Here is a 17,888-nt window from a genome sequence, read left to right on the forward strand (position 1 = left end):
TTGTAGAGTAGTTTCGGCAGCATCAACATCTGCTGTGCCACCTGCATGGCCGGTAGAGTGGCCACAGGGCACCAATGTGGGGATGGTGCATTCCTCCATCCCTGCCAAACTTGCTGCAGCGGTAGTGTCTTGTGGACTTGCTGTCTTTCTCCTGCTCTTACTCCTGTAGCCTACAGGTCTGACCTGTGCAGGTGTGGAGGTGAATGAAGGGACAGCAGTGGAGGTGTCCACAGAAGTGCATGACCCAGCCTCTTTTCCATTTGTGGGAGGTGTGCCTGGTGGTTGAATAATGACATGCTGTTTGTCATCTTGCATTCATGTCAGTGGGTTTACAAGACACTAATTCGACATTGGGTTTGTTCTGCATACATACATTTCGTATGATTGCCATGGGTGGCTTTATGCCAATGAGTGCTGCAACTGCTGGGTGGAGGCAGTGCCTACTGAGGGTGTCCACGGTGCATGCATGTACACATTACCTGTTGACCAGCCATGCTTACTTGCTTTGGTGGGGGCGCTGGGGGTTAACTTGCCAACATGGACTATTACGGCATACAAGGGTGCTTCTCATGTTTCCGGGCATCATGTATGCCAAATTAGTGATTTGAGTGCAGAGAGCCTTTACATTTGCACTGTGATGTAAGTGGCTCCCTGCTGCCAAATTGATGTATTTTGCATTGGACGGTGCAAATGAAACGGGCAAATGGCAGTGTACAAGCGTTTATTCTGCCTTTTGACCTTAATATGCACACTCCACAGAGCAAAGTGAGTAGACGCTGCCTGGTATGCTGGCAAGGCAGGCTCCATTTACTTTTGTTTGTGAGTGCTGCTTGCCATGCTCGCATGGCAAGGAGCATATACAATGGATCCTTATAGGGACCTCCTGTTTAATGCTGGTGCATGAAGCAGGACGAATTCCATGGATATCGCCAGCATCTGAACGGGAATGGTAATCCATGCCAGCGCAAATGCACCAGCATTTGTATGGCAGAGAGGAAATAGGTGGCGGAAATGCAAGTTACGTTCTGCCCCTCCTCTCTGTCATGGAAACAATTGAATATGAGCAAGGCTTATATGCCTTTCATTTATGTTACAGTCTCATAGAACATGAGCTCCTCCATATGTTGACATGCAGATTTCAACTACAGTGTATGTGCATTGCTACATTTTGCCAATTTATCCAGACACATGCGTGTGGTCACTGTCCATTCGTGCAGATTGCCATGTCTCTGCCCATTCCCTTGGCAATTGCGGCCATCTATGGTGCGAGCCCCATGCTCTGGCACAGTGCATTCACATGTTTGTGGGGTCTGATATACTTACACCATGCTCGTGGCTTGCTGCTCCACTCCCGATCGCATCAATTTTCCTCCCAGGGGGTCAGGGCAAGGGTTTCCACAGTGTCATCTCCTGTGGCTGAACTCTCCCTCCTGTGGTGGGATAAGAGGCTGTGGGGCCTGGCCTTTAGATGGTTCCAGCATTTTTATCAGTCTTCACAATCACATGGAACAATGTCCACAGCCACCACCTTGTCCCTGATAGAGGGCCATATGGCAGCCTAACTATGGGCAGAGGTCTTGTGCTGCCTGCTGACATACAGCTCCTCAGGGTGGCTCACAACTTAATCCAAAAGGACATTGGGTTCTGCCTCTGTGAACTTTGGCTTAAGCAGCCTCATTTCTGGTAGTCGGCCCTTTCCCTTCCCCTATGACATTCCCGTAATGTGGTGTCTGGATGTCAACAGGAAATGGGATATTGAGAGTGGATTGTGTTTTCAAAATGGCTGACAGCGTGCTTCCGATTCTGGCGATGATGTTATTTCCGCTTTCAGTAATACTGCCAGTGGTTATACCGTCATCTGTGCTGATGTTAACAGTAATACTGTTGTGTCAGGGCGTTATTACCACCAGATACACATTTTGGGTGGCAACACTGCCAAACGGTATTAGAGTTACCACCAGTGGATTGCGTGCGGGCTCCCGCCTAGTCATGATAGTCAGTAATTCCGCTCGACAACCCGGCTATAACGGTAATTCTGTCTCAGCGGAATGAACGCTGTATTACCGCTGGACTCATAATGAGCCCCTAGTCATACATTGTGCTCAAACTACAAAAATAAGACAAAAGTATAGATTTTTGTAATCTGCATATCTACATAATCTACATATACCCAGGTAGGAGAGAGATTTATTATGGATGAAACTGATTGAAGGAGAATATATATCTATGATAATTGCACTTTATAGGTTTTCTAAAAGATATTAATTAACTTGGATGTATACAAAATCTGAAATATACATGTTTTTTATGTGTATATATAGTACAATGTGTTCTAAACTAATAGTTGATGTTGTAAATGTTCTGTGTGTGGAAGTTAAAAAGAATAAACTAAATCACAATACGACAAGAAATGCTATGCCCCCACAATCTTGATTTTGTAAAACCCATGGCATATATACAACAAGTATGCAGCCAATTGCAAGAAAGTGGATTTGCAATTATCTGGCACCTTCATTAATGATTCACAAACTCAATGGTGTCTACATCTTTAATATAACAGGTTACAATAATGACATATATTTATTAACAATACATGACATTTGGCCTCATTCTATTAAAATCTGCACTAGTCACTACTTGAGTTTTCTGCTATCATAGATGTGTGCCATATTCATTTCCCTCCAACAATGAACCTCAGGACATCTAGGCTGGGCATGCTGAAAGTGGGTGTCCCCAAAGGTACATTTCCAGATGGTGCAGATACATTACACACAACTGAATAGTAGATTGGCAGATGCCTAATGTTAAATGCGGTAAAGACAGAAAAAATCCTCCATGGGCACATCTAACCGCCATCTACATCCATGAAATTTCAATCCAAGAAATATTCAAGTCAATCTAATCTATGATGTAAACATGCATACTGCTATGTCCTCACTCTCCTCCCATCACCTCCCTCCCTCTATTCCCTGCTCTTCCTCTGGCACTTCTGCAGCCACCCCTCCTCCCTCCTTCTCTGCCTTTCCCGTTTTCTCTGCTGACAAGGTTTCCAGACAAGTTCGATCTATGAAAGTCTCATCAAAACAGGTCCACCCCTGTTCCTCCAAAACTATCAAGGACCACATCGACTCCCTTTCTCCTGCCCTGGCTGACTTCTGCAATCAGTCCTTTGCCTCTGGAGTCTTCCCATCCCCCCCTTAAGCACTCCCTTGTGCACCCTCTTCTTAAGAAACCCTCTTCCGACCCATCCTGCCCGGCTAACTATCGCCCAATCTCCATCACTCCCTTCCTGGGCAAGCTCCTGGAGAAACTGGCCATCTCCCAGCTTAATCTCCATGCTGAATCTGGTGGTAGTCTTCATGTCCATCAGTCTGGCTTCAGAGCTGCCAGAAGCACGGAAACTGCTCTCCTGAACATCCGTGAGGACCTGCTCTCGAACCTTGACTCCAACACTCCGTGTGTTTTCATTTTGCTCGATTTCTCTTATGCATTTGACACTATCAACCATGCCATCCTGTTCAACCGTCTCCGTGATAACCTGGGTATCACTGGTCAGGCTCTGGCTTGGCTGACCTCTTTCCTTTCCAATCGACCCTCCCAGGTCCAACTGGGGTCCTTCCTCTCTGACATCTTTTTCTCTACCTGTGGTGTCCCACAGGGATCTAACCTCTCTCCCTGGCTGTTCAACCAATATCTGGCACTCCTTGCCCCCCGCATTGCCGCTCTCTACCCCAACTTTCAGTGCTATGCGGATGATACTGAGCTCATTTTCAGGCTACCCTCGGCCTCCTGCTCTCCATCCCTCATCTCTGACTATCTTTCTGCTATCTAGGAATGTTGTGCCGCCAATGACCTCTGCCTTAATGCCAGTAAGACTGAGATCTACTCATCGGCACACCCACTCCCTCCTTCCCTGCAGCTCTCTGGCCGGCTTCTCGTGGCCCTCTCCTGCTCCTACCTGCAAGGCAAAAAAACTCAGGGTCATCTTCGACTCCACACTCTCCTTCTCTACTCACATATCTGACGTCTCTAAGAAGTCACACTACCAGCTGCACCTCCTCAGAGGTATTCTTCTTTTCCTCTTCTTCCCCCAGAAGCTCACTGTCTTCCGAGCCCTGGTTCTCTCGAAGCTGGACTACTGTAACAGCCTCTATCTAAATCTTCCTGCCTCTACTCTCTGCCCCCTGCAACTCATCCAGAACTGGACTGCGAGACTTGTCCTTGGCCTCAAGCCCAGGGACTGTATCTCTCCAGGACTGAAATCTCTACACTGGCTCCCAGTGGCTGCGAGGATGAAGTTCAAAACTCTCTGCATTGTCCCCAAGGCCTTCTAGGGCCTGGGGCCTAAATACCTTCAACTCTCTCTTCCTAAATATCTTCTTTCTCAAGCTCTTTGCTCATCCGTCTCCAACTCCCTCAGGGTCAGCCGCTTCTCCAAGCAACGAGTAGGGGGTAGATCTCTCTCTGCGGCAGGGGCCTCCCTCTGGAACAGCCTTCCTGCCTCCCTGAAACTTGAGGAGAACCATCTCTGGTTCCGGAAGCACCTCAAACCTTCCTCTTTGCTTCTGCTTTCTCTCCCCCTCTCCCCTGCTAATTTCCTGACTGAAACTGCACTGAATCTGCAACTGGGCCACTCTCACCAATCTCAGTCCTTGGCCCAGCCGCTCTCCCCTTGCACTGCCTCCCTGGCAACCCCTGCACTGCGGGACTGTCTCTGTATCCCTACAGCCCCCCTCCCCAGCACTTGTCTGCACTTACCTTGCACTTGCCACCAGCTGCCCCTTATTATTTATTTTGTTATTCTACCAACCCTGTACTGCACTTTCCTCCCTCCCTTTCCCCTCGCACTTTTCCCTTCCCCTCTACCCTTGCACTTGCGTGATCTGAATGACACCTGGCCTAGTAGGATTGTTGTCTGTCTTCCCTTTGTTCCCCCCCGCCTCGTCACGCCTTGAAACACTTGTGTATATGCGCGTTACAAATGCCATATCATATCATATCATATCATATCATACAATGCAATGTGAAATATTTTGTCTTTGATCTCGGAAAACCAACATATAGAAATATTTCTACTTTGCATTAAATCTCTATTTTCCTGTAGCAGGCTCAGTTATAAATGGCATCTTCTAAATTGCAAATGCAATTTAATAGTATATCGGTACTGAGTAGCTATGAAATCCAAAATCCATTGTGACATTCCTGAAACTATATGGGGTAGTTTTGGAAGAAACTTTCAAGGGCTCGGACAACCTTTCTGAAAGTCACTGTAGAACTAGACCATGGATATTTTTGATAGAATTAGCCAAATCAGTCATAGCTCTGATTGAGGTTAATGAGCAATAACCTCATGTACCAACATCCTAAAACAAAGGTCTCTATACTCAAAAGTTGTATCCTATAAGATGATTCTAGGTGAAGGCCCTCATTATGAGTGTGGCAATGATGTTAAAATAGGTGTACATTAGAGATACGATCTGTCTATGTTTATGTAATGTTATCCTATCGGGTGTTATGCTGTTACAACTGCCATTTACAAGATTTCCGGGTACTGTGGTGGGTTTGAAATAGATGGGCTGGTCTGGGTTAGGTTAGTGAGGCGAGAGGGAAAATGCAAGATATTGTTGGTTTGATTTGGGCAGCCCCGAAGTAACCAGAGCTCTACATACAGGGCTGCTTTTAGGTGACCTGTTATGAGAGGACAGAGGCATTTGTGTCCAGGTGGCATCCCTTTGTGTCTGAGGTTCTAGTGACCTGTGATATGTAAATGTATTGTAGTGCTCTAGCGTGGTTTTGGTATGTGGATCTTGGGGAGAGGTATTCGATTGCCAAGTGTCTTATCTTAGCTGGTATACTTGTAGTGTGTTTAAGCAGGAAGGTTGCGAATGTGGAGGTTAGTGAAGGGAAAAGGAAATTCTTGTCTTGGACACCCTTTTGTCCTGACTATGTCTGGGTAAACTCATTATTTGTCCCTTTGAACACTCGAAGACGCAGTTGATAGTTAATTTTTAGTAAATACAATATCTAATAAATATGCCAAATGTCTATAAAAATGTGCAAACATTATCTATAAATTGCGATAAAAGTCAAATGAACTTAATTATTCCACGACCAATGCTAATAAAAATAGCTGCATCCTTTTTTAATGACAAAGGTGATTTCCAATATGAAAGTTCTATGTTTTTCCGGTACCTTGGGGCTTGCAAGGCACCAAAGAAACAGCAACAGTCTAACAAGACTCACCAAGTAATTAATTTGAACACATGATGGCAACCAGGTGTGAAGAAGATATAAAGGACAGGATGCCATGGGTGGAATCCTGCCTGCTGGAAGTGCTCCTTTCAGCCATCTCCACTGATCAAGCATGCAGATGCCTGGCATGTGTATCCCCGGTTGTCACGTGCCCTACATGGATTGTATCCATGAATGTCAAAAATGTGGCAACTGTTCAAGAGAGGTTCAGAAAAGTCCAAAATGGCCACGGTGGCTGCATTGCTCTAAACTGTGATGTGGTGTCAGATTTACAATTTAGAAATGGCAAGAGGGGGCGGGAGACAATGAAGTTCAGAAGCACCGGCACAAACGTCCATGTCGGTGGAAACATCACCTCTTAATGAAGCAGTGCTCAAAAGTGAGTGGACTGAGAATGACTGATAACTAATATATGATTTCTACTTCATGATTTAAAGTTCAAAGAGCTTAATAGTATGGCAGGGAAATATTTTGAAAAGTGAGAACATTGGAAGAATTATTTAATTTGTGCACCATGGTATTTACCACTGCTCAAAATGCACAAAGCTCATCTTCCTACCTCTGTCACGCTTAAACCTTCAGTCCCTTCCGATCACCTTCTGAATTGGTGTTAAGTGAGTATGCAAGCAGAATTTTCATTATTTTGGATATGTTTCCTTAGGTACTTATTTTCAATTGATCCTAAAAAATGTATAATATCGTAGGTCATGTGTACTTTTAACTGTAATAATATTGCCCCAAAACTGAAATGATCAGTTGTGCACCCTGAGGCCTACGGGCATGCAGATCGTAGCAAGAAATAAATAAATAAATACATGAATGAAAGTGTGTATTTATTATGAAACACATTCAAGTGTGCCTTTCCGTTAAAAAATAAAAGCATAATTAAGAAAGTAAAAAACGCTGTTTGGCCTAGTCCCCATTCATTTTTCCATCGAGAAAAAGTCCAATGTTTGCTCAAGCGCACAGCCAAAATCTCTGGATGGAATTGGACCAGTAAGAAACAACTTAGACACAAGCATTGACTCTATTTCCGGGGAGTGGCGGAGGGTAAGGTTATTGCGTTCTGCAGTTTTAAAATATTTGATGGGTAAGGAGGGGTAGTCCCTTTCTCACAAAATTATAGCTATATCTCCTATGCTGCTTTGCCCAAGAGAGACTGAAAGGCATCCATTTTTGTCAACATTCTATTGCTAATAACTTTTGACTTGCTGGATGGATTTGGATGACATGTTCAAAACAAAGAGTTTATCAAGGCCCCTTCCCCCCAAAATGAAAATTTTGGGAACACAATGTTGTAAAATGAAAAAGTGATCATGACAAAAAACCACAGTTTCACAATGTTCAGCCCATTCATTTTCCCACAGAGAAAAAATGCTGTAGCATGAAAAGTGCTGGGCAGATTTGGACAAAATTAGAACCAACTTGGGAACAAAGCATTGACTTAATTGCATTGACTGGTCTGCTGTAAATTCATCAAGCAGTTGTTAAAATATTCCAGAGAGAATGGAGGAACCCTTGCACCTTAAAACCTTTACATCGGTCTTGGTGCTTTGCAGCAGAGAGGCTGAGAGAGGGCAATATATTTAGACTTGCTGGTTGTATTTGGATGACATTTTCCAAACAGTTTGTCAAGAGCCACACTAAACTAGATATTTTGGCAACAATTAGTTAGAAAATGAAAAAGTGATTACGAAAACATAAACACGCTGTTTTCAGCATACCCGCATTTATTTTCCCATGTAAAAGAAGTGCACTTTTTGAACAGCTGTAGCATGAAAACCGCTAGGCAGATTTGGACCAAATGAAAATCGATTTGGGCACAAAGTGTAGGCTTAGTTTTCTTGACTTGTTTGGGTTAAATCCATCCAGTAGTTTTGAAAATATTCCACGGAGAACTGGGTGCCCCTTGTGCCTTAACACCTTGGTGTTTTGCAGCAGAGAGCCTGGGAGAGGCTAATAACCTTTGACCTTTGATTTGCTAGATGGATTTGGAGGATATTTTCGAATCCAAGGGTTTATGAAGTCCCCCCCCCAACCTGGATGTTTTGAGAACAATTCATATAAAACAAAAATGCTAGTATGAAAAGGTAAAAAATGCAGTTTTCATCCAACTCCCATTGGTTTTCACATAGAGAAAGATCACAGTTTATGAACATCTGTAGCGTAAAAACCACTTGGAGAATTTGAAACGAATAAGAAATAATTTGGGCACAAAGTTTGAGTTAATTTCATTGACTAATCTGGTAAATCCATCTACCCATCGAGTAGTTTTTAAAATATTCAACAGAGAACAGGGTGCTCCCTGTTCCTTAAAAACTTTATATCATTTTTGGTGCTTTATTTGTTTATTTATGTTTTGTTTCGCACTACATGCCTATGGGCCTCAGTGCATACACTCAACACAGACAAGACAAACAAACAAAAGCTAGAGTCAAAAATACAGGGGAGCCTTAGAGTGTATTAAGGTGCTTAGCCTGGTTTCAGGTTAAACAGATATGTTTTTACTGCCCCCTTGAAGGCTGACAGAGAGTTAACGGATCTCATTGTTAATGGGAGCACGTTCCATTCTTTTGGGGCATGTACAGGAAAACTGCTACCTCCAAATTTAGGCAGCCTGAATCAAGGTTCTTTAAATTTGTGGTTATTGCTAGAACGAAGAGTTTGAGAGAGAAGATCGACAATCAGGTGCTTTCAGAGATACGAAAGAGCACTATAGGTCTAGCACTTATAAGCTAGCAGGAAGATCTTGTGAGTGATGCTCTGCTTGACAGGCAACCAGTGCAGTGCCACTCTAGATTCAGTAATGTGGTTCTGTCTATGCAGCCCAAAAACTACATGCACTACACTGTTCTGGGTGGTATGAAAGGACTGAAGTTCTCCCAGTCAGAAAGCTGTTGCTATAGTCAAGTGTCGAATTCACTAAGGTCGAGACCAGCATTGATCAGTTGCTAAGCGAGATATATGGCCTGATTTGGTTAAGGAGCTTCCCATATACCCACAAGATGAACAAGTGTGTGATACATGGGTCTTAATCCTCAATTCTGCGTCCGTCTGAATTGACGCCCGTGGTTTTGATGCAATCAGTTACCATAATCTGATTATTGGCAATGTTAAAGCTTTTTTAAGATACATCATGTTTCTTGAGAGGATGACCTTTGCAGCAGAGAGACTGAGAGAGGCTGATATAATTTCTGGGAGGGGTCTGGTGTTATTCCGTCCAGTAGTTGTTAAAATATGTCCCTTTCTTACAAAATTATAGCTATATATATGTCCCACAAAGCATCAGCGAGACTTTTCAGAAATGAAAAAGGCACCATTGCTTTTTGTTGTTCGATCTGAGAGATAACCGCTGTTATAGCAGGTATAAACGGGGTTAGCCGAAAACGAAAAGTGGAAAAAATGCCATTTGGATGAAATAGCATCAGACTAGAGATGGGGAGGGGGAAAGAGAAAACCATGTGAAATTGGGGTTTGGGGGGGCTGGGGACCAAGTTCAGAGCTCAAACATATTTGCATAAATGGGGTTATCTGGCAGTATAACCGTGTTTACCATAGCAAACTAGATTGGGAATGAAAGTGTGTCAGATGAAAAGGACGAGTGTTGGGTGAATCTGAGCAGGACTAGGGAATTAAAAAGTATTTAGGCAGAGTGGGGCACTTGGTGAGTGTCTGGGAGGGAAGGGAAGTGGTTGTTTTTTTCTGTGCTTTTGATGGATAACTAAGGTTATTTGTTTGTGTCTAGGGATAACTGTGGTTATCTGTAGTACATTGAAATACGCCGTTATGGAGAGAAATTTTTTTTAAAAAGGAGAGTTAAAAAAATGAGATGAAGCCAAAAAGGTGACTTTTCCAGTTACAGTGAGGTGGGTGGTAATACGTGATTCGGAAGGCTATGGCTACTGGGTTACTTTAAGGAACCGAATGGAGCAACATGGAAAGTGGTCACGGCCAAAGGCCATGGATAGTGGGCCCCAACAAAACCTTGTGGGGAACATGTCAAAGGACCATGGCGAACGGCCATGGCTAGTGTGCACAAAGAAACTTAGTGATGTGGCTATGGCCAAATGCCAGGTCAATAGTTATGGCTGAAGGCTGTGGCTAGTGAACTCGTTTAGGAAACCTATTGGAACAATATATAGAGTGGCCAAGGCCGAAGGCCATGGCTAGTGGGACTGGAAGAAAGCTATTGGGGTAACATGTAAATGGGCCATGGCCAAAGGCGACGGTCAATGGTCATAGGTGAAGGCCATGGGTAGGTGACCGACAAAGATATGCCCTGGCTAGTGGGGCCAAACAACATGTATAGTTTGCCGTGGACACCTATTGGGTCCCAAAGAAAGCTATTGAGGGGACATGTACAATGGACAAGGCTCTTAGTGGCAACATGCCAATGGGCCACAGTAAAAGGCTGTGTCCCAAAAGAAACTTAGTGATGTGGCCATGGCCGAAGGACATTGTTAGTGGACCAGTTGATAGTGGACCCGTTTAGGAAACCAATTGGAGCAATATCTAAAGTGACCACCGCCAAAGGCCACAGGCACTGGATATGGTATGACTGAAGGCCATAGCTAGTGGGACTGGTACAAAGCTATAGGGCAACATGTAATGGGGCAAAATTTGAAGGCCGGGGATAGTGGACCTGAAAGACATGTATAGAGGCCACGGCCAGGTGCTGTGGCCACCTAGTGAGACCAACATATAGATATTGGGGGAACATGTACAGTGGATGCAGCCAAAGGCCAGGGATGGTGGCCCGTAAAAAACCTATGGTATAACAAAACCCATCAAATTCACTGAAAAAGCTTTAGTTAAAGTGTAGTTGAGCAGATGAACGGAACAAAACCCTTGAACTTCAGTTGATGTGGGAAGTCATGACCAGTCAAATTTTATGTGTTCCTGTTGATGTACCCCATAATATGATGCCCTCCATAATGCCAATTTCTATGTCATTGTGAATCCCTTCTCTTATATGTATGTGCTCATGGGCTTTGCAACGAGAACATGCTGAGTTAATTTGGTCATGACTTCCCACTTCTCAAGTGTTTTGTTGCGTTAAATCTGCTTAACTTTACTACAGTTTAACAAATGGTGTTTTCAGTGAATATATATATATTACACTGCCTGAAGTTGCAGCCGTGTCAATATGGTTAAGTTTTGGGCGGCTTATAACTTTGGTGCAGTTCCCCAAATCCTCACCAAACCTTGGAAAAATAGTATACGGCCACGTGAGAATGAATTTGCAAATGTCGGTGCGGTTTCGTTAAAGGTGGGACAAAGTTACAGGATGGGTCCCAAAACTTTGGAAATTCTCATAGACATAATGGAAAAAGATGTTTGCTTGCGCCTACAGACCAAACTGCTGATGGATTTGCACCAAATTTGCACGAGGAGTGGCGACTTGGTCCCGAAAGCAGGCTTTTGCATTTGGTGTAAATCCGTCCTGCAGTTTTTTTTAAAGTGCCCAAAAAACAGGTAGAAAAAATGTATGCATCCGGTCCGCGAATTCACTTCCAGATTCGTCATCCGCTAAAACTTCTAGACCAATCAGAGAGCTGCATAACTTTCGTGGAGAGCGTATATGCCCATGGATTGCTCGATGTAAAACTTGAGGTGTATCAAAACTTTTGAAACAGACACCATGTTGGATTCACAAACTGCGCCCGTAGTCTGCGGATGTCGCCGTAAAAAAAATATAAAAAAACACAGCATTATGCTTGTCAAACTAATGAAACTATCTCTGGGGATGTGAGGGGTGACGATGATGCAATGGGATACGGCCATAAAAATAAAAAAAATGTTTTTTTTATCTTCTCGGAAGTCTGCGAATGTTCACAAACTTGCCAAAAGTTTAAGGGACATCCATGCCTATTTCTGCATTATTAGGGTGGCTAAGAGCAGTTTTTGGATGGCTTATACCTTTGACACTATTCAGTAAAACTGCAATACCATTTTAGACCCATATCCAAATGCCCTGCAAAGTTTGGTGCCGTTTCGCCAAGAGGCGGCAATATTAGTGGCGAGTCCCAAAATGTATGAACAGCTTATACATTTGGTGCCATTTGATGAACCTGTGTACAAGTTTGCAAAAGGATTTTAGACCCAACTTTCAATGCTGTTGCAAAATATTTTTTTTTAAGAAAGGGCAAAATTAGAGGGGGTGGTCTCAATATTGTTAGATGGCTTATAACTTTGGTTCCATTTGATGATATAAAATAAAACATGGATGGATTTGCAGTAAAGTTGTGCAAGTAGCATTGGCAAGGACCCGAAAGCATGGTTTTGTAAATGTGTGTGTTTTATTTTTTGAAAAGTGTCATAATGTATGTAAAAAAAAAAATGTCATATACCTTTGATGACTGAGGTATAGCCTGTGTCCATGGCCAGCAGGCAGATTGTCTGGGTCATGCTATGACCCGGAATATCTGGCCATTGGCCATGGCTATGATGGACTGGTAATGGGTGTAAAGTCGGCATGGCCACTAGGGACCGGCATGTGGTAATGTTTTTCGAAAATCTGGATAGGTTTGAATGGGAACAAATATTCTGCTTGCGGCTACAGACCAAAGTGCTGGATAGGATTGCAGAAAACTTGCATGAAGAGCATCAACAAGGACATGAAAGCATGGTTTTGCAAATCTGTCCTGTGTTTTATGTTTTTTAAAGTGTGAAAATGTAAGTAAAAAAAATAGTGACATAACTTTGGTGCCTGGGCAGTGGGCAGGGCTGTGAGCAAGGGCAAATGTGTAATCTGATGTCCTTATTGGGGCATGCAGCATGGCCAAAGTCCTAGGTTTGAATGGGAAAAATAAATCTGCTCCAGGCTGCAGCCCGAAGTGCTAGACAGGATTGTGCCAAACCTACACAAGGAGCATCAACAAGCACCTGAAAGCATGTGTCAAAATTTAAGTACAAACAACAGTGATATAACATTTGTGCCTGGACATTTGGCTTGGCCCTTGGCAAGAAGAGATGTCTACTCTGATTTGCTTATTGGGACATGCAGCATTGACCAAAGTCCTAGGTTTGAATGGGAACAAATATTCTGCTGAATGGGATTGCAGCAAACTTGCACGAGGAGCATCAGCAAGGACCTGAAAGCATGCTTTTGCAAATCTGTCTATTGTTTTAATTTTTTGAAAGTGTTAAAATGTAAGTACAACAAATAGTGATATAATGTTGGTGCCTGGGCACTGGGAATGGACCTCAGCAAGCACAAATATCTATTCTGATTTTCTTATTGGGGCGGAGACTGGTCATGGCTACAAGTCATGAGCGCTGGTCATTGGTCACATTATGAGGGTTTAGTGGACACTGAACTAGGATGCAGGGCAGGTGAGGTGGATAGCTGGGTGTGGTTTGGTGGGGCTGGAGTTATGGTCGAGCCTCATGTCCTAGACAATTCAACCATGACTTGCATTCTTCACATGCGCTGCTGATAACGACACAAATCAGTATGCATTGCAAAAATATGTTTGTTAAAGGAGCTTTACAGTTCTTTCATATATGCTAAAAGAGGAATTATTAGTTATGTATTTACAGTGATGAAACATCATGAAACATTTTCACTAATAACAACCTATGAAATTCAGTGAAAGACATTGTTAAAGGGACCTTATGGTTAAGTTGCAGTGAAAACAATTTGTTAAAGGGATGTTATGGTCAGTAAAATCGAAAAACCCAAGAAATTCGCCAGTTATGGTAAGCTATGCAACGATAACTCATGCCACCGCTATGCACTGCTAACACTAACACCAAGGACATCAAAGATAACATCACAAATGGCATCATCGATGACATCACTGATGACATCACATATAATATAACTATTGTGTGACAATGCAAAGGGAACGTCTGTATAAGGGGTACCGCTTACAGTGTCAAAACATATCAAAGGTGATCAGTTGCCTTGTAATATACTACTCCTTGTCACCTAAAAGGTGCTTATCGAAAAATAAATGTTGTACTGAAGTTTTTTTTGTGAATATAGCAATCAAATAATACATAAAGCGAAACAATGAATATAGTATGGATCATAGAACTGGAGCATTCTTACGATGGTATGTCTAGGTAGTACAATGATAAGTCAAAGCATATCACGTTCTTGAGAAATGAATTATCTGCGTGGGACCTGCTTCTTGTTCTATGCATGTGCATTATGACCTAGGGGCAAATCCTAGGGAAAAGAATTGCAGAATATAGCACAAGGTCAAGCTTTTCATGTACGGTACCTTTATAGTAAAAACAAACCACCCCAGATATGTGATGTCATCAGTGATGTCATTTGTGATGTCATATTGTATGTCCTGGGTGTTAGTGTTAGCAGTGCATGGAAGAGGCACCAGTTATGCTGCATAGCATACCATAACTGGCAAATGTATTTGGATTTTTCAATTTTACTTGTAACCATAACCTCCCTTAAACAATGTTTTTTTTCGTTGAATTTGATAGTTTTTTCTTAGACCAACGTATCCATGATATGATTTATAGGTTATTTATAACGTGTTAAATCACCAGAGGTTTCAAAGCACATACACAGGGATCGAACCTTCGTTGCTCTGTGCCGTCTAGCTTGCAAGGCGAGCACGTTGCCCGTGAGCTACGCTCGTGAGCCATGAAAAACTTTGTTAAAGGGATGTTGGGTTAAGTTGCACTAATAAAAACCTATGAAATTCACTGAAAAACGTTGTTAAAGGGACGTTATGGGTACAAGTAAAACCGAAAAACCTCAGAAATTGCCATTTATGGTAAGCTAAGCAACCATAAATCGCATCGCCATCGTGATGTCCGCAAATCCAACATGGTGGGTGTTTTTGAAAATCTGATGCACCTCACGTTTTTCACCATCCAATCAGTGGGCATGTCTGATGTCTGCAGACTTCACATCGTCCACTAGGCCAATTGGAGGCTCGTCGCGCAGAACAAACAGGGAAGTGAGTCAGCAAACTGAACTTACTTTTAGCCCGTTTTAAAGAAAACTGTTGGACAAATGTACAGCAAATTTACAAAAGCACGCTTTTGGAACCAAGCCGTCGCTCCTGCCGCAAATTTGGTGAAAATCCGTAAAGCAGTTTGGGATGTAGGCGTGAGCAAAATATTTTAAATAAATGTTGGGACCTCCCTATGACTTTGCTCCCCCTTGACAAAACCTCAAAAAACTTGCCAAAGAAATTCATAGCGGGAAATATACATTTGGTAAGGATTCTTCCAGAGGGAGCAAAGTTAATAGCTGCCCAAAAGGTGCTCTTCCTATGAGTTGAGCAACTTAACCATAACTACACGGATGCTACTGCAGGCCGTCTAATATATAAATATATATACAAATATACTGTATTTAGTAAGAAAATGCCACAGCTATCATGTGACTGATTTTGACAATATTTAATTTTCAATTTACCTATACAATCCAAAATCCATCCAACCGTTCCATCGCCACCACATGCCAGAACCTTGAAGTCTGGGACATCCCGAAAAAAGTTTAACCTAGAAAAGAAGTTAATTGTTAGTGTTCATGTTCAAATGTGGGTTTGTTGTGCTCTTTTCTCAGTCCTATAAAATAGTAACTGTATAATAATTATTTAATTTCATACCTATTTAAACATATGGTTGGTACTATAATTAGCAAGACATATAAATGTGTTATCGTACTGAAACTTTTCTACAAAGTCACTCAAAATTATTTTACCATATTTATAAGCATATTAATGCTGAAGGCATAGCATAGAATGTGTAAGTCCCCTAGGTCACATAATAATATGTAGATGAATAGAGTTCTTTCAGCACATATACAAATATTTAAAATGGCAAATGTTGTAAATTTGGTCATTCCATTCATTGTGGCAATTGTAGATATTAATAACATATTCACAGTGGCAAGTATTTTTAGAACAGCTAAAACAGACTTCAATACAACATTAGTAATATTATTAATATTATTAATATTATTTTGGACAATTTAGTTGAGAAATGAAAAACTTGCTAACCTCTCAGTCTTCCTGTCTCCCACAGATTCTCCATCTTTCAAATTCTCCTTCCATTGTCACCTTTGTTCTGAAATGTTTTCAGCACTGGTTGGTGTGGCATGGCACTGAATTGGCTCTACCTGGCGTGTATGAGTGCTCCTATGACACACATGATGTTTGGGGCAGTATGTAGAGAGCCACCATCCCTCATTACCTCAGTTACACACTTCTATCCCAGCATGCAACAGCTGAGGGACAGGAAACACAATTAAATGTATAAGCTATCAATAGAGGAACATTTGGAGGGCAATGAGAAATCTGTGGGAGGAAGTAGTAATCAATCAGAAAGAACATTACTGAAAGTTAAGTAACTAGTTCCAATTGATTATTTCCTCTGACAGGTTCCTCATCTTTGATAGAGTTCCATAGCAGTAAATAAATACGGAGAAGGGAGTAGAACCAGAAAGAAAGTACCTACAGAAGACATGTTTGGACGACTGCTCAGCCAAAGCAAGCATCATGCCCTGACAGGGAAGTCATTTTTGGCAAACCTGTGCAATGAACCCCATGTGGCCACTTGATACATGTCCACAGTGAGAAACCCCTACAACCCCTCCTGAAGGGCAGACAACATAGCCAGCCCCTAGTGGAGTGATCCCTGAACCCTTCAGGAACATCTTTCCCAGCAGATTGTAGCATACCAAGATGCATAGAATGATATATATGGGTAGGTTCTGTTTAGTCACAGTCCTGCTTGCAGGAGTATCAGCATAACCAACAAAGAGCTGATCATCCTTCCTGATGTCCTTCGTCCAAGAGACATATTGACTGAGGCCATGGGCAAGGCCCAGCTGATGGAAACTCTTCTCCATCTTAGAGGGGTGTGGCAGAGGAAAAATACATGAAGATGGATCTTCAACTAGAGATGTAAATATGACATAACACTAGGCAGGAAGGACCAAATCCCTTTTAAAGTCACCTTCCCCTTGGAGAACACCAACTAGGGGGGTTAAACAACTATCTAAATTGATGGCAGACAGGAAAATCACCCTAGGTATGTTCAGTATTAGGGAACATAAATGCAGACGCGCAAATGGAGCCCACATAAGGAAACCAAAAACTAAATTCAAATCCCACACAGTAAAATTGGGGGAAATGGTCACAAACACACTGCAAAAAACTGCATAACTGCATAACTGTGGGGATTGTGATGTAAGATCTTGCTCAGAGGTTCATTTGAAGGCCGAAATGGGCAGACTGATTTGCCTTTACAGTGCCCATTTGCAGGTTCATCTGGGTCAATTGAATCAGTAAATGCATAACAGAAGAAGTAGGACAAATGAAAGTATTGATAACTCTCTCCAGACACAATTCTGAAAATGTGCATTGCCTGCAGGCCCAAATGAACTTGATGTTCACCTCATTACAAGTATGATGGTGTTGTAAAAAAAAACAGTAGTAACAGAGTGGTAACTGCAATAGCGCCTCATGACCACACCGCCGTACTACAGGCTCAGCTGAATCCACTGCTTTACCAACAAAAATCAGCAAATATGTAGAATTAATCTGCGTAATTATTGCCAGTGGATATTCTGCTGAAACACCCAAGGAATCCTACGAATGCCAATAAATAGGCATTAACACCACCTACCACCATTTGTAATCAAGCGGTAA

At 42.5% G+C, this 17,888-nt stretch overlaps 1 protein-coding gene across 1 annotated transcript in view; it reads right to left on the reverse strand.

Moving 5' to 3' along the window:
• Positions 1-17,888, reverse strand: part of DGKB (diacylglycerol kinase beta) — a 3,560,883-nt gene that overhangs the window by 2,301,109 nt on the left and 1,241,886 nt on the right. Inside the window, exon 17 of the mRNA XM_069648599.1 lies at positions 15,650-15,735. Within this exon, the coding sequence (XP_069504700.1) occupies positions 15,650-15,735 (86 nt within the window). The remainder of the gene's footprint in view (positions 1-15,649; positions 15,736-17,888) is intronic.

The sequence above is a fragment of the Ambystoma mexicanum genome, chromosome 2q (assembly GCF_040938575.1).
Source record: "Ambystoma mexicanum isolate Mex_15411 chromosome 2q, UKY_AmexF1_1, whole genome shotgun sequence".
Classification (NCBI taxonomy): domain Eukaryota; kingdom Metazoa; phylum Chordata; class Amphibia; order Caudata; family Ambystomatidae; genus Ambystoma; species Ambystoma mexicanum.